We start from the raw sequence: 16,795 nt of genomic DNA on the forward strand, positions 1-16,795 counted from the left end.
TGACAGTCAAGAGTTGCTTTATGCACTTCAGTTTGGAAAAGGTGGCATAAAACATGCACAGTGGACATACGTACTGATTAAGTGACATGTATGACACAGTAAACAAGATGAGATACGGCAGGCCCTTCTGTACCAGCTTTACAGGTGATGTTCCAGTAGATACATACAGCTATGGATTTCATGCTCCATAGGTTTAATTGAGGGCTTTTACGCTCAGCTCAGATCGAGGCTCAATAGTAGCAGAGTAAAGAAAAGCACACAGCAGAAACCATGACGGTGGATGGTAAACAGTAGCCTTGAGTGAAGACTGGAAATTGAAGAAGTGCATTTTTATGGTCTGTTAAAAAGCATTTAAAAAAAATCAATGAGACCTTGATACTATAATCAATATTGATACACACAGCAGCGGCTCTACGTTCACGTCAAGGCTTTCCATTCGTATCTCCCACACTCTGTCATTATCAGTCAAGATGGAGAGCTGAATAGCGTGAATGCTGTGCGTCGGGTACTTCCTGCGTTATGTTCCCTTTGACACAAACAAACTACAGTATCGATTGAGTAAATGAAAAGATGGGAATGCTGTGGTAAAGTCCAGCTGATATAACTGATCAGTCTGATCACCCTTCAGACGTCCGCTGTAGCAGATCTTCCAGTTCCATGCAGTCTTCGGGGGTTTTAATACGTCCCGTGCTTTTCACCCCTGTGTGTCAGTTCCAGTTTCTGGGCAGGTTATCCAGGATCCTGCGTCGGTGTGCCGGGTTTGTAACTCCTGAAGCTCGGAGATCCTCCTCTGTGATGCCACTGTGGAAAAGAGAATTGATGTTGAATCAGATTTGAGTATCGGTAAACAAAGCACTACATTCAGCTAATTTCTTTAGGGCAAAGACACAGAAGCCCCTGTGTTTCAGTGGGCAGAAAATGTCAGATACAGTAAAGACAGTCACTTCTTGTAATCAGCCTCCTACCTCAATATACAGTACTTTACTTATTAATACAATCCAAATTCAGTCCTATACAGTGTCATAGTTTGTATTATGTTAATGCATATTAAGATAATATTCATTAACATAAAACATCTTCAGCTGTGTTGTGTATGGTTGTGTTACACGTTTGATGATATTATTTATTTATTTATTTATTTTAGATATGAATATATGCAAATAAACATTTTGCACAGATTTAGTTGCTGCCTTTTGCACACAAAAATCAGAAAAAGCATTTCTATTACATTCTATACTATTTCTATCCAATGCATTAACAGTTGTTGAAGGTATTTTAAGTTATTAGACTGACTGTTGTAAAAGCATGTCATCTTTATGTCAATATTTTAGATAGAAAGTTATATTTTGTGTGCCATCTTGAAAGGATGCAGTTATCAATTTTAGCATCAAAGCACCATAATTGAAAATATTTTTGGTTGTTATTGCCAGTGATGCTCCTTTAACCCATAAAGACCCGAACATCCATCATCGGCCAAAACCATCCACAGATCTAAACTGTTTAATACCTGTTGATCCATCAATCCTATCAATACATGTACATAATTGGGTTAAAATACAGTTTGTCGTCATTTCATGATCATCAGATATGACCCATTTGGATATTCAGAGGCTCCGTAGTTACTGTGGAAACCCCGTCATCTTCTACAACATTGATTCAGCAGTAAAACCCATGGAGTTGGATCAATGACAGTGGATGGAAACACTTGTTTTTGCATTCAGTCATTCATATCTTTGCTAAAAAAGTCACTTTTTCTTTAGTTTTCTCTGGTTTTGATATAACTCAACTTTACTCTAAGCTTTTATGAACATATGCATTATCACCAAATTAGATATAGAAAAATACATTATTTACACTGAAAAAGTACAAAAAACAGAGGATAATATTATAAAATATGGTGATAAATCACTTAAGAAAAGTCAATTACAGAGGAAAAAACAATTTTGGAAGTGCCACTAAAGCATCACTGGGTCTCTGTGGGTTAAGCTGGGTATGAGTGTCCCATGTGAACTGGTAATTTCATTAAGATTGTAAGTGATCGTTACAAGTGTCATGTGAAAACCAAGGTTAACTCTATAATCAGGCATCTCTCGGTGACATCAGGGATGGAATAAGAAGTTGAGTTAGTTCATGTAGTGGGTGTTGTTTGTCCTGCTGCAGTTTATCCTTCTGTGTTTGTTATTCTTTACTCTGTGATCTGAGTGATCCAGGGCGTAAACAACATAATGACTGATGTTTTGACAGAACAGGAGCAGGCACACTATTTATTCAATAGTACAACAATAAGATCTTTTGGAGATAACACCTTATAAGCAGCAACCACCAGGTCTATGTGACAAAGGTGATGCCTAAATTCAGCTCCTGTGGTTTTACCTCCAAATAGCACTGACTTAAATTCACAAATCTGTTTGATAAAACACAAAATCAAAACAAAAAGGTTGGTTCTAAATAACATCCTAGTACTTATGTGATGCTCCCTTTCCTCATTGACACATTGCTGAAGAGTTGTATAGGACATAATGAAAGTCACATGGGAGACATTGATTTACCAGAAGTAATCCAGATCATCCCAGCCATTGAGGCTGAGTCCCAGGGTGTATTTCTGAAGACCCAGAGTACTGAGCAGCTCCCGCACTGTCTCAGGTGCACCTTGAAGGACCTGTGATGAGGGAAAACAGGCAATCAGAGGTTCTATTTCAATGAGTGAACTACATGACTTTACAGCAGGTTCAATTTTTTTTTTCACATTTTTGTGATATGAAACGTCAAACACTGTATTTATAGAACACTTGATTTTATCATTATTCCTTTGAATAAGAATATGAATGATAAAAATGATAACTTAAATGAAAAGAGGCTGCTGCTGCTTGCTGAGACATACAGAGAGTGAGAGAAGCACTTTACTTTGGTAATAATAGTAGTAAATGTAATAATTTGTAATGGTTCTTCTGTTTTATTGTGATCACTTTCAAAAAAGTTAGTTTTTTATTATCATTCCATTAACTTGAGGGACGTTTATGATGGTTTATCACACTTTGACCATGATGGCAAGAATACCATGCATGCAGGTATGGTCAGGAAGTGAATTAGAGATGAATCACAAATCAATAGCAGCTAATATTGTACATGATTTATGATGATTATGCAGCGGTTGCCAAAATTATTAGAACACCTGACAAATCTGAAAATATTAACCTTTTTGTCTCCAAAACGTGATTTAATTTCATGATCTTCATGAAACATGCAGCTGGTTGCTCTGAGCACAACAAATATCGGATGAAATGAGTCCAACCTTTTTTACACTTTTAACTTTAATATTAACTTAATAAGAAGGATCAGTCTTGTACATTCAGAAGAATCCCAAGGCTGTGTCCTATGACCCTTCATCACCATCTATTTAACCACAATCACACCTGACAATGAATACACAAGGAATTCGGCTTCTTCTGTGAAGGAACATGATTGTGTGACATTGACAGTGAACTAGACCTAGGTTTTTTTTTCGTAAGGAATATGACCTAAACCTCCTAATGATGGCTCTATTCTATTGTTTATCCCATAAAGACTAAGCACTACTTTTGCATCAGTTCCCAAATGATTTTTTCTCCATATCTAACCTTTCTTAAGTGATTTATCACCATTTATTGTAATATTATCCTCTGTATTTTGCATTTTATCAATATAAATCAGGTGTTTTCCTATATTTAATTTACTAATCATAAATGTGTTTTCATAAAAACTCAGATTAAAGTTGAGGGTTATTATATCAGAAAGAAAATGTAACTTTTTTTGCAAAGATATCAATAACTGAACCTAAACCAAGTGTCTCCATCCACTGTCATTAATCCAACGCCATGGGTTTTACTGGTGAATCATTGTTGTAGAAGATGACAGTGTTTCCATGGTAACTGAACATCCAAATGGGTCATATCTGATGACCATGAAAAGATGACAAACTGCATTTTGCACCAATTATTTATATGGATTGATAAAGTTAGTGGATCAACAGGTATTAAATGTTTTAGATCAGGAGATGGTTTTGGTCGGTAATGGATGTTTGGGTCTTTATGGTTTATAGAGCATAAAGATGACTTTGTAGATATTTCTTTCCTTTTATAGGTATTCTAATGGAAATTAAAAAAAAAAAAAAAAGAAACCTCTTAAATATGCCAAATGTTTTAATAATTTTGACCACCACTGTTGCAAAAATTATCAAAAGAGAAAAAAATAGCCAAAAATAGCATACTGTCAGTATTTTGAGGACACAAATTTCCCAGGTGGTGTTCTCAGTGTTCTCAGCGTTCTTCAGTGCCCTACCTCTTTTTCCCAGCTGTAACCTCCATGCATGTTAGGCCCATTTCTGTAGTTTGGCCTCTGTTGTATCGATGGACCTCTCTGCTCAGTGGGGAAGAAGTCGACCTCACTGAGAGACTTGGCGATTTGTAAAGCAGTCAGAGAGTTGTCTCCAGTTGGCCCAGGGGGCTGCTGGTCCACCTGCCAGGGAACAGAGGCCTGAGAATGTGCTATTTGAGTTTGGGCATATGGGAAAACCGGTGGTGCCTTGGCCGACCGGATAGGATTGGTCCTCTCTGGTAGAAGCTGATGTTGATCTCTTGAAGTTTTTTCTCTAATGATCGCTGAGTGGTTCATGTACAAGTTCCTCAGATTCTTCTCAGGCAGCACAGAGTCCTGGACAGTATTTTTTTTGTGGTATTTTTCCCTGGGTTGTGAAGTCTGTTCCTGGTATTGAGAAATGGCACCACTCGAGGGTGGTGTTATGGGAGAGGGGTTTTTGGCTGGGAAAAGCTGATAGGAGGAGTTGGTTTGGGGTGCAGGGAGGTCATTGGTTGGTGTGTACTGAGGCAGGATGACGGGTATTTCAATCTCTGTGAAGTCCGACCTCCGGCAGGGCCTCCTGTCAAAGCTCTGACGCCCTGAGATTTTTGGAAGCTGCAAGGCCTCGTTTCCAGACCAGATCACCTGAGGGTCTCTTCGCTGTGGAAGTGCCTCCTGTGACCTGCGTGGCACTGACACACCTTCAAAGATGAAGTATGCCGGATTGGTGTAGCTGCTTGGGGTTAGTTTGGGGGGAGCTGCCGAGGACCTGCAAAAGACACAGGACAAGTCCTAAAATGGATTACCTGAACTTTACATGATAATTAACGCTTTTATTATTATTGTTTGTTCATTTGCACCAACAGACCAAAGCAAATTCCTTGTAAATGAAAACCAAACTCAGCAATAAACCCAATTAAGCCACTTCTGAATATGGATCTGAACTCAGTCATTTTGGCTACAAAGCAGAAAATAATTTACAAACCTAAAGAATAGTGTTACTTACAAAAGAGAGTATGTGCATTGACAGAAATGTAATTAAGACTAAGATTTCTTTTCTTTGTTTTTTCAAATGAGCTGTAGAAACCTAAATTAGAAAGACGAAACCTTTCTCATGTTGCATAACAATGTTCAGACCCAGAGGTGGAGAGCAACTACAGCCAGGTTCATAAGTATTTGGACAATGAGACACATTTTGTACGCCCCTTCACTGACACTGAAAACTCTTTGGACCTCACATTGACAATTCCAGTGTACAGCTACCAAATGTAAATTAAATATCTGGAAGAAACATTTTTATCTGTTTAATTTGTCATAGAATAACAATGAAACACTCTACATCTGGACTTGAAGCTGCCTATCAGTCAGTTGTCCAGTTATTTTATTTTTGAACCACTGAAATGGACTTTTTTTAAATGGTTCTAATTCCTAAAAGCTTAATGCAATATATTTCTGTAACCCCTTACAGCTCAAAGTTAATGCTTCAATGACACACTGATTGCTTCATTTCAGATGCACAGTGGTTGTGTACAGATTACAGAATAATACAAAATTTGTTTCACTGTTCAAATGCATATGGATTTAACTATATGTATAAACACTTGAAAGAATCTGTTTTCAGGTATCTGTACTTTACTTGAGTCTTTAATCTCCTACAACTTTTTACTTATACTTCTCTACATTTTAACACAAAGAGCAGATTATTATATTCCTTACATTTTCAAAACAGGCTGTTACATAAGTTCTAATGCCTTTCTGGGGAATTATCAGTTATTTTTATTTTATATCACTACACTCATTTCCAACAGCAACACTTATTTCAACTTAAAGTATGGAGCAATAACAAATAATAAACATACAAAGCAGACACTGAAAGACTGAACTATGGAAACAATGTCCACTAATGTTGCTAGGCCTGTTTCTAACACTGAAAACTGCACATGACAGCAGAGTCACTGTTCCTTTTCGTAATTTTATTTGAAGTTAGAATGGTTTAATAGCCTTCACATGATGTTAATATGAATTGAGGTTTTGACTTTACTTTTATACACTGAGAACATTTCAGGCTTTCATTTTTACTTTAGTAAAGAAGCTGAATTTGTGCTTTTACTTCTACTTTTTTATCTCTATATTTGTACTTCTTATTAAGTAGAGAATGTCTGTAGTGTTTCCACGTCTGCACAGAAATATCCGGTGGCTCTCACCTGTTCATTTGGACCCGTGGAGCTGCAGGAGACATGTGTACCCTCCCAGAAATCCTGTCATCTTTCTCAAAGCAGAACCACTCTGAAATAAACATAGGACATGAAAGTGACATTACATTTTGAAATCATCTAGACTCCATCAGTGTGTCGTGTGTGCACAGTTGTGCTCATAAATTTACATACCCTAGCAAAATTTATGAATCTTTGGCCATTTTTTAGAGAATATGAACGATAATACAAAAACTTTTCTTTCACTTGTGGTTAGTGGTTGAGTGAAGCCATTTATTATCAAACCAATGTGTTTGCTCTTTTTAAATCATACTGATAACAGAAACTAACTAAATTACCCTGATCACAAATTTACATACCCTAGTTCTTAATCCTCTGTATTGGCCCCTTTAACATCAATGACAGCTTGAAGTCTTTTGTGGTCGTTGTGGATGAGGCACTTTATTTTCTCAGATGGTAAAACTGCCCATTCTTCTTGGTAAAACACCTTCAGTTACTTTAAGATTTTGGGTTTTCTTGCATGAACTGTGTGTTTGAGACCTCCCCAAAGTGGCTCAGTGATATTGAGGTCAGGAGACTGAGATGGCCACTCCTTCACCTTCACTTTTTTCTGCTGTAGCCAATGACAGGTCAACTTGGCGTTGTGTTTTGGGTCATTGTCATATTGGAACATCCAAGACCGTCCCATGTGCATTCTGTCAGGGTATGTAAACTTATGAGCACAACTGGCTATAGGCTGTATCAGTGTGCATCCACAAATGTCCGTTGTGTGTTTGTGTGTGTTGCTGTGTTGTCTGACCTGGTGACACAATAGTCATGTGCCTTGTTTCAGGTTCTCAGGATGCATCTGGGTAGGGTCAGTCATTCAGGGGCCAAAAGAGGAAGCAGTCGATATATACCAGCAAGTGTAAAGCCAAGCCAGGGATCATTGAGGAACCAAATAGAGGAAGTAATGTGAGACTGGCAGGAGAGTCAAAGACTGCAGCACAGTGAAGATGAAAGTTTAGTAGGAAGTGATAGTGCAAGCGAGGCAGAGCTTAGGAAGGGACCAGTTCCGGCTGACCCACCATAGATCTTGGCTCTTGTCCCTCGTCTGTCCTTGGGGATATGAACTCTGACTCTTCCCCTGATTGACCCCATCTCTTCACCCCGGTGGCTTAGAAATGTCTCAAACTGCTCTGATGCACCAATAAGTGAACGTAGAGCCACACAGCATTCACCTGTTGAAATGGAGATTCATTAACTGAAGTACGCAGGTGACCCTAGAAAAGAAACTTTAATATGTTTTTCCTCAAACCACACATCCTGATTTTACAGTCTTAGTACTTTACTTCAACTCAGCACAGGGGATGGCATTAAAATCAGATTTGAGGGAATTAAAAGTCTAGAGTTTGCTTCTCCAGTACCAGATTTGATTTTCTCTTTCATGGCCATCTATTAAAAAAATAGAGGTCCGAAGAGATATTACTAAAGAATTACTCAAATGTTCATTTTTTGAAGTGCTATGTACCATAATTCAGCCACAACAAAGACAATTAATTGTTTTAACTGAGCTGAAATTGACGTCTTAAAATATAGTAAATAGTATTCATTATAGTAAAAAGTATTATATTGTGTATTTTCACTAAATATAAAACACACACTTTCTCTTCAGCTTTCTCCTCAAAGTGAAGACACTTTTCCAAACTTCAGAGCTGAGACACGAGTAGAGCAGTTGAATCGTGTCCAGGTCGTGTTTGACCTAGTCTGATCAGTACTTACACCTGTCATTCATTTATTTAACTCCCTACCTGTCTATGATTAGCTAAAAAAAAAAAAAAACCTGTGGGAGGAGTACAATTCTTCTAGCCTGAGGATCCAGGGAAGGAGTAAATAGAGGAGTCTAATGTCCTCTCAGACCACTTGAAATAGAATGTGCTGAAAGGTAATTTTAGCGTTTTTGCTGTGTGGTGCTAAAAAATCAAGCCCTGCAGATTTATATCACAGAACTTGTATTTGTTAAAAGTTAAAACAATACTAAAAACATTTGGAATCAAATCACAATTTAGAAACAAGTAATAAATGTGACCAACCATATGACTCGAACCCATCACACGACTTGACAGACAACAGCAGGTGTTGATCCTGAAGATACTCCAAGTCAGAGATGATTGGAAGCAACTATGAGACAAAAGTACAAAGACAAGTTAACAATGTGGCTTAATACATTGAAATAATTGAGATAAAATTCAGTTTCTCTGCCTTTCAGTAGCATACAATAAGACCATTCAGACATTCAGAGGCTCCATAGTTGATATGGAAACACATCATCTTATGCAACATTTACATTAGATTTACCAATAAAAAGCTCTGTCTTATGTTCAGTTAATGATATAATTAGCTAAAAAAAAAGCCACTTTTTCTTCAGTTTTCTCTGATTTGATATAATAATCTTTTATTTTACTCTCAGCTTTTCTGAAGGCATGATCAGCAAATTAAATACAGGAAAATATCTTATTTTAATTGAAAAACACAAAGGATAGTATTATAATTAATGGTGATAAATCACTTATTAAAGGTTAGATGTAGAGAAAAATTTATTTGGAAGCCACTTCAAAAATAGTACTTGGTCTTCGAGGGTTAAATAAAATAATCAGTACACATGTCCAAAAGAACGTGAATCTTTACCTTTGGCAGCTGTTTGAAGGACCAGCCCAGCTTCAGAAACCCAGGAACATCACAGCTTTGTGAATCATTCTCACTTGAGCGCCGAGTGTCTGTGAACAAAATCAGGTAAACATTTCGTAATGTGTGCTGCATATTGTTTTCTATAAACTGTCTCTTTACTGTGATGCAGTACCTTCCAGACAAGATGAATGAAATTCAATGAAGAACTTTGCCTTGCTTGCTGTCTTCACAATGGCTTCAATGCCTTCAAGCTCAATCCAGGCCTTCTCGATGCTCGAGTTTAGATCTGTTTAACAGAGAACACACTTCATGAAGAGATTCAGTTGTATAATACATCTGTATGAGTGGCCACAACAATGACAGCACCTGTTTTGGAGATGAACTGTGACGTTACTCCTACTTGGAACGTGGCAAAAACAGGAGAGTGGTCACTGGTAAAGATGTCATCTGGGCAACCTGGAAAGACAGATTTATTATTATTATTATTATTATTATTATGTTCTGACACTCTAAGGTATCAGCCAATATGTGTACAAGATGTGACAACAGATGACAGAGGAGTTATATTGTTTTGTTGGTCCAGTGTTTCTTTTGACAGAGGAAATGACAGTTTGTTGATAGATCACAGCCCACAATGACAGGCGTGATTTATATCTGTTCTGAGGATTGTTCTCTTTCACAATGAAAAAATGACCACAGATATATAGTATGATTAATGCTTCATTGTCCATGTCAAGACCTCAACACTGCCTTTCATTCATGCCTCACTCACACCTTCACTATTGCGCTTATTAAACATTCTTTGAATACCTCCTACTTTAATCTTCTTTTCTTACCATATGCAGTGCAGATGATGTGTGTCTCTGGGTAGGATTTGCACAAAATCCTGTCACACCATGAGGGAACATTGACACGCACCTACAAAAGAATAGGTGAAAATTCAAGAATGCACTAAATATTTCTGTGTCTACAAATAAAACTGTAATTTAAGTACACATATAAACTCATACAGTGAACAGTGTCTTCATTCCTGATATGCCAGACATTCCTGTTATTCTGTTATGCTTTTTTTAGACTGAGGTTAATTCTTGGCCAGTTATTTTTAGTGTTCATGGCAGCTGCTCTCAAAGGCACCAATCCTAGCAGACCGCCTAAATAGGATTAGGTCACACATAGAAATATTCCAGGAAGTCAGTCATCTGTATACTAAGAAGGCTACTGGGCTTTTGTATTTGCACTTTACAGTTAAGGCATGTATTATATATCAAGAATTACATTGTAAATGAATTGAATCTAAATATGAATGCCAAAAGATACACAAAAATGCAACGAAGATCACTTTCTGCACATTTTTAAAGGTTTGTCTCTTTATGGCAATCAGTTAGTCATGCAGATATTGTTTCAGTATTAATTGTGAGCCTTATGTATCTATCACCTGCTTTTATATACTATAGTGAAAGAAATCACTCACCCCTGAAGTCTTGTATTTTTGCCAGAGATAGCAGTCTCTAGAGCCCCGTTCATACCGATACGTCGGTGGAAATGCAATCTTCTCCTCCTCTTAATCAATCCAAACAGAAAATAAATTGCAAAAAATGTGATAAAGAGGTAAGTAAATGTACTACACCAACTGTTATATGTGTAATGTAAAAGCCTCAGAGATGCTGAAACTCACTAAAATTGAGGAAGGCCTTTCTCTTATGTCTCTCCCTGGTCAGTTGATCTGCACACATCAGCTCCTCAAACTCCCTCTTAGAAACATGTTTCAGAATATCCTGAAATCAGAGTATGACAAACAACACATTTGACTCTTACACCATATGTACGACTGTCATTTTTATCATTTAGAAATGTAAGGACTCTGTGACCTCTGACCTGTACGTCCAGGTCCAGTCTGTAGTTGAGGTCTCCACACCAGAATAAATGGGTAAATCGAAGGCTGATGTCAAAGGCACTCAGCTGTTTGTCACCAAGAGAGAGCAGTCTGAGGATGTCCACAAAGTTCTGGTTCCTCCTAAAAACACCCATCGAAAAAAAGTAACATAATTCATCTTTTCAGTACTACACAGAAAAACTAGAATTACCACCTCATGAATGGACATATTCTACTGATCAGTCAAGTCCATGTCAGCCAGAATAATTATCACATGCAATGTTCAGTATTTTATGTGCATTAGAATCTGTTTCTTTAATTAAACTGCAAGCATTTTTTTTTTTTTTTTTAAATGCACTACTTTGTTTCTGATCGTACATGTTATAAATAATGGTCTGTTGATACTGAAGAATCTTATGCCGCAGACGAGCAAAGAGGAATGCTGGAGCAGCTATGGTGAGTGTGTGGAGTTGTGTTTCGAGGCTGCAATTGCTAAAATTACAATAAATCCTTTCTGCTCATACAGCCCAGATACCGTCCTCTATGAAGCTGGACGTTTAACCTAAATATGGTTGATTAATTATTATATTTTCATGATTTTCCAATTTCTATCACAATTAGGGATCTGTGATGATAAAAGTCTCTCTGTTATGTATGTAATATTTAAAACTATCCTTTATTTTACATGAAATAAGAAAAAAAATCATATTAGTAGATTATTTATTATTACCTATTAAATTTTGACATCAAGGTTTTCCTTTTTACTGCAAATGCATATTGGTACCAAATACTGGTGATCAGACCCATCTATTAATGTTATAATATTGGCTCTGAAAATAATAGCTTACCCCTTGAATATAAAATGTCATCACATCTTCATTTTATCATATTAAACATTTAAAATTACAACATAATAAGGGTGTGAATTCTTGAATCATGGGCAGCAATGACTCACATGGACTTAGACCTTTCATTAAATCACTTCATCCTTGAGTGCAAGTGACTGTTTGTGCCGAATTTGAGGGAAAAAAAGACTACTTCAAGGTTCCTGAGTTATTGCTTTCATAACAATGGGATGGAAGGATGGATGGATGGGCAGACACAAGACATAATGCCTCTGGCCATGACCATCATCATGACATAGAGGTATCTTTATGATTTATTTGAGAAAGACTAATAAAAAAATAAAAGCAGGAGCACTGAAGCTCACACTAAATACCTGATGACTTTCTCACTTCCAGAGGTCAGGTGGCAGTTAACAAACCCAAATGAGGTTCCACTGAAGAGGAAAGAAACCCCAACAGCTCCCTTGTTTCCTGCAAACATCAAAAATACTAAACCTGTAACCACTCAGTTAATAAAAAACACACTTTCTACAGACACACTGCTATTTGTTAACTGCCTCATGTGCTGTACATTGCATGATGTTCTATGCTTTCTATACATGATGTGTGATAATGAGAGCAGCTTACCCAAAGTATTACCCAAACCAGTCTTCACACTGGCAGTGTTCACATGGCTGATGCGACTCTCATGTTCTGGTTTTACAAATACAGCCAGCCTCATATTCCAAAGGGACTGCACTGCCACCTACAGGACATTTTTCAATATAACAACCAATGACTAAAATAGGTTCCAGGCAGTCAGGGAGTACTTCATTACATATTTCCTCATTGTTCTACCACATTTCCTTAAGATAAACTATATAATTTGCAAATTATAAATACAGGGTTGCTACAGATTTCTACAAGTTAAATCTAAAACTTTTTAAGACTTTTTTAAGACTACTTAGAACAGAATTTAATGCCCATTTTACAGCCTCTTTCATGGCCATACTGGCAAAAATTTGTGACTCATAGAATTTAGTAAATAATGCATCTATGCATCTCCTGTAAATAATGCACCTAATGAAAATTTTTGAAAAAAAAAAAAGGGAAATTACCTGCTTGAAGTCAATATGTGTATAGCTGCGAAGGGTTGCTTTGACATGTTCAGTCCATTCTTTCTCCCCCTGAGGGTTTTCCTGAGTCCCCAGTGCATAGATGTCATGAGGCAGCAAGGCTGTCGACTCATCAGGAGTGTGACCCAAACCACAACACGTCACCCACGACTGCAGGCTGCCAGGAGGCGGCGATCCACCTGTGTACACACCGAGTCCAAATAAATGTTCAAACAACACGTTGAAGAGCAGCCATTTGACTTAAAGTGAAAGAAATGACATAATATAGTATACCCATGTTCCAGGTGCCAACAAACACAGAGACCACGTCAGGTTCACTCAGCTGAGAGTGTCTGGTTTTCATCAGCTGGAGGAGTTGGCAGAAGGCGTCACGTTTCTGAAAGAGATGTCAAGTCATTCAGTGATATATAGAGAGGGAAAGAGTGGGTTCCATTCGATTACAAAACATCCAGTCATTCAGTCTTACCCGAGCACTCTCAAACATCATCTCCCGTGGTGTGTTGTGGTGGGTGTCAACCACCATGCGCACCTTAGCTGGACTACTCTGGAACTTGACAATCTGAAGGACTGATATGCAGACCAAAACAAAATTATACATTTGCAGGCAAAATAAAGTGGAATTTATATATATATATATATATATATATATATATATATATATGTATATGTATATATGTGTGTGTGTGTGTGTGTGTGTGTGTGTGTATATATAAAGATGCATGTATGTTCTCACTTCTGTCATGTGAGACTCTTTCTATACTAAATGAACCAGCCTTCCTGTCAAACAGCAGCACTCCTGTGTCCACGTCCACGGAAACTGTCTGCCTCCCATAACGCACCATTTTAATCTGGACACACACATAAACTTCAAATTACTACAAAAACAACAAAAGGTAAAGTAAGGTACAGTAAGGTACAGTAAGGTAAGGTAAGGTATGATAAGATAAGATAAGATAAGATAAGATAAGATAAGATAAGATAAGATAAGATAAGATAAGATAAGATAAGATAAGATAAGATAAGATAAGATAAGATAAGATAAGATAAGATAAGATAAGATAAGATAAGATATTCCATTATTAGTCCTACGATGACATGCATCATGGTTTACCTGGAAGGAGTGGACAGGCAGTGGTCGGGCATGGTTCTTGACAGAGGATGTGTTGATGGGTGTTGGTTCAGCAGGTGGGTTAGGCTGATTAGGCTGCACTGCCAAATTGTGATTGGTTACTGCATCTTGGAGCGCTTTTAATACCTTCATAGGACAAAAAGAAAATTTATGGTGCCAGAATTTAATAATTTTTCTCCTTCACATATAGGTTTGGTTTGTTTCTCATCCTTTTTATTCATCACAAATCCCTAATTGTGACAAAGTAATAATCACTGAAATGAAAAGTTGCTGAACTGTAAGTTCTGTGGTTTAGGTAAATGCATTGACACATAAGCAGAAAATAGAAAAGAAAACATACAGGCAGAAGCACAAATAATCAGTTTGTTTTAGTTCTAGATCTCATCTGAGATCGATAACTGGCTGCAGTCTTAACATATTATTGGGTTGCTGATCATGCTCTAGACATATAAACAGTGGTATATTTAGAAACCCCTACACTGACATTATTTTAAAACTTTGTATAAGTTTTGTTGTTTTTCAGTTTTATTTCCTTACAGTAGTTTTTTTACCCATCATAAACATACCTTTTTCTCCAGCGAAGAAAGGAGGCTCACCAAAGCTGAAATCTTACACAACAGACTGTCTATCTCCATATCTGGGCCCTTTCAAAAGGAAAGTGAAGCATGTTTATGTATACAGCTGCATAATGTGAGAACTGGTGCTATAGTGTCTGCTGCTGTTACAGTAGGCATACTAAATTATCTGCATACTAAATTATCTGTATTGTACCTGTGCCTTGTTGTGAGTTAAAGAGCAGCTAGGGTGATCAAAGACTTTGGCCAGGGTTTCCAGACTCGAGAGGGTAAGGTCAATCTCACTGTCAAACATATTAATGCAAAACCTTATTATTATTTATGAAATAACTTCATCTTCTGGTAGTTCTGCAAAAACTCCAAAAAGACAGATAGAGTAAACAAAAACATGCTGCATCATAACAGATAATTCATTATATGCTGCTCTTTGTCTTTTGATTTGTCATCACCCTTAAAAGCAGAGTCACACCAACCTGTTTAGGCCTTGGCAGGCAGTTCCCAGAGTTCGCTTGAGGTGGCACAGACTTGTTGCTCCTTTGCGCACATTCTCAATGTCGAGAGGCAACTCACTGTAGAGGTAGTCATGGAGTAAACCAATCACCTCGCTTGCTGCACTGTTGACGAATAAAACAGGAAAAGGGCAGAGTATTAAAATTAAAATCAACCTTTGAGAACATTTTTTTTTACCAAATAGGTAGGAAAGTAGTTCAATACATTCAGTAAACTGTATCTTTTTTGTGTATTAATAGCACACAACATAAACATTGTTTCACACGTTGTTACTTCCTTAAGTTTCTCTATGCTTGACTGCAAACAGGTGCATATTTAAACAAGAAAACACATTAAGTTCACAGCCGGCTGATGTTAAAATAACAATAAAACATCACAGCTATAAACTGAACAGCACATAAATGACCTGCAATAAATCTGGCTCTCACTGTTGTTTACTGAGTAGAAGACACAATAAAAGTAGAAGAAATAAAGTTAGTGTGGATGTTTCCATTCCGTTGTTACTGTCTCTAGCAGGTTGGTAATACCTGGATGTGTTGAGCTCCTGTAACTTATCCAGAATTAGAGCAGGAAGAGCTGGTTTTGCTGGTGGTCCTGTGACGGGCACTATACTGGCAGGTGGTGAAATGGGAGGTGGCTTTTCATCATCTATGCATACATCAAAAATAAAATCAGAAAATATAAACAATTGACCATTGAATATAGGATCCTTAAGCCACTAAATATGTGTTTGTGAATTACGTATGCACAGTATTAGGTATTACTATTGTTATATGTTGAGATGAAAGGTGATAGACCTACCGGAACTGTCATCCCCTATATCTGTGTCACGGGGAACAGGGTAGAGCAGAGGAGTGACCAGACCTTTATGGGGATGCTGATATCCAAAAACCAGGTCTTCCAGAGTCCGGAAACAGTTTACCTGCACTCCTTGTGTTGTCTGAAACACACATACATAACAGGAGTCAACAAGCATCCTGTTTATACTGCATAAACCTCGTAAACATGCAGGATCATAGTATATTATTTCTATAAACTTACACTGGAAAGATCATAGAAACTACAAATAAAAACATATGGTAGATGATACAGTAAACTCGGATCTCATTAGTGTTGCACTCAGAGGTTTCATGTATAAAATCTCATATTTTGATAACATAAAACAATGGTGTAAAAAAAAAAAAATCTTCACTATCAAAACAACATTGTGTATAAAGAACTGTTTGCAATAGTAAGAAATACTTAACTATTGCATGTGTGCTCAAATGAGCATTTCTAAGTAGTATCTTGTTGCTTTATTAAATGTTCTTCAATAAAGTAACCGGAAGAAAGTCATTTTCACACAACACAGCATCCTCAATTTTCAGAAATGCTGCTTGCTTGATTGAACAAAGCAGAAGTTTTTATTTGCATGTCAGAAAAAGCACATGCAGATGAGTCGATAAAGAGGTATTCAGGGGAGATTTAGAAAGTTATCTACACCCCACCGGAAAGGTGACTCCACTGATAGCTTATGTGTGACAGAAGCAGCTC

General features: G+C 37.3%; 1 protein-coding gene across 2 annotated transcripts in view; it reads right to left on the reverse strand.

Annotated features, from left to right (window-relative positions):
* inppl1b (inositol polyphosphate phosphatase-like 1b) overlaps nucleotides 1-16,795 on the reverse strand; it is a 27,126-nt gene continuing 10,331 nt past the window's right edge. For both annotated transcript variants that reach the window (XM_030146355.1, XM_030146356.1), the window contains 25 exons: nucleotides 16,064-16,202; nucleotides 15,790-15,910; nucleotides 15,226-15,366; nucleotides 14,949-15,036; nucleotides 14,744-14,821; nucleotides 14,160-14,303; nucleotides 13,782-13,896; nucleotides 13,515-13,615; nucleotides 13,322-13,424; nucleotides 13,031-13,227; nucleotides 12,561-12,678; nucleotides 12,308-12,404; nucleotides 11,091-11,229; nucleotides 10,891-10,990; nucleotides 10,687-10,775; nucleotides 10,052-10,133; nucleotides 9,582-9,671; nucleotides 9,388-9,501; nucleotides 9,216-9,304; nucleotides 8,621-8,708; nucleotides 7,616-7,768; nucleotides 6,540-6,621; nucleotides 4,318-5,104; nucleotides 2,550-2,659; nucleotides 1-801 (listed from right to left, as the gene is read on the reverse strand). In XM_030146355.1, the coding sequence (XP_030002215.1) occupies nucleotides 708-801; nucleotides 2,550-2,659; nucleotides 4,318-5,104; nucleotides 6,540-6,621; nucleotides 7,616-7,768; nucleotides 8,621-8,708; nucleotides 9,216-9,304; nucleotides 9,388-9,501; nucleotides 9,582-9,671; nucleotides 10,052-10,133; nucleotides 10,687-10,775; nucleotides 10,891-10,990; nucleotides 11,091-11,229; nucleotides 12,308-12,404; nucleotides 12,561-12,678; nucleotides 13,031-13,227; nucleotides 13,322-13,424; nucleotides 13,515-13,615; nucleotides 13,782-13,896; nucleotides 14,160-14,303; nucleotides 14,744-14,821; nucleotides 14,949-15,036; nucleotides 15,226-15,366; nucleotides 15,790-15,910; nucleotides 16,064-16,202 (3,459 nt within the window). In that variant the 3' untranslated portion in view covers nucleotides 1-707. The remainder of the gene's footprint in view (nucleotides 802-2,549; nucleotides 2,660-4,317; nucleotides 5,105-6,539; nucleotides 6,622-7,615; nucleotides 7,769-8,620; nucleotides 8,709-9,215; nucleotides 9,305-9,387; nucleotides 9,502-9,581; nucleotides 9,672-10,051; nucleotides 10,134-10,686; nucleotides 10,776-10,890; nucleotides 10,991-11,090; nucleotides 11,230-12,307; nucleotides 12,405-12,560; nucleotides 12,679-13,030; nucleotides 13,228-13,321; nucleotides 13,425-13,514; nucleotides 13,616-13,781; nucleotides 13,897-14,159; nucleotides 14,304-14,743; nucleotides 14,822-14,948; nucleotides 15,037-15,225; nucleotides 15,367-15,789; nucleotides 15,911-16,063; nucleotides 16,203-16,795) is intronic.

Source organism: Sphaeramia orbicularis, chromosome 10 (genome assembly GCF_902148855.1).
Source record: "Sphaeramia orbicularis chromosome 10, fSphaOr1.1, whole genome shotgun sequence".
In the NCBI taxonomy this organism is placed as follows: domain Eukaryota; kingdom Metazoa; phylum Chordata; class Actinopteri; order Kurtiformes; family Apogonidae; genus Sphaeramia; species Sphaeramia orbicularis.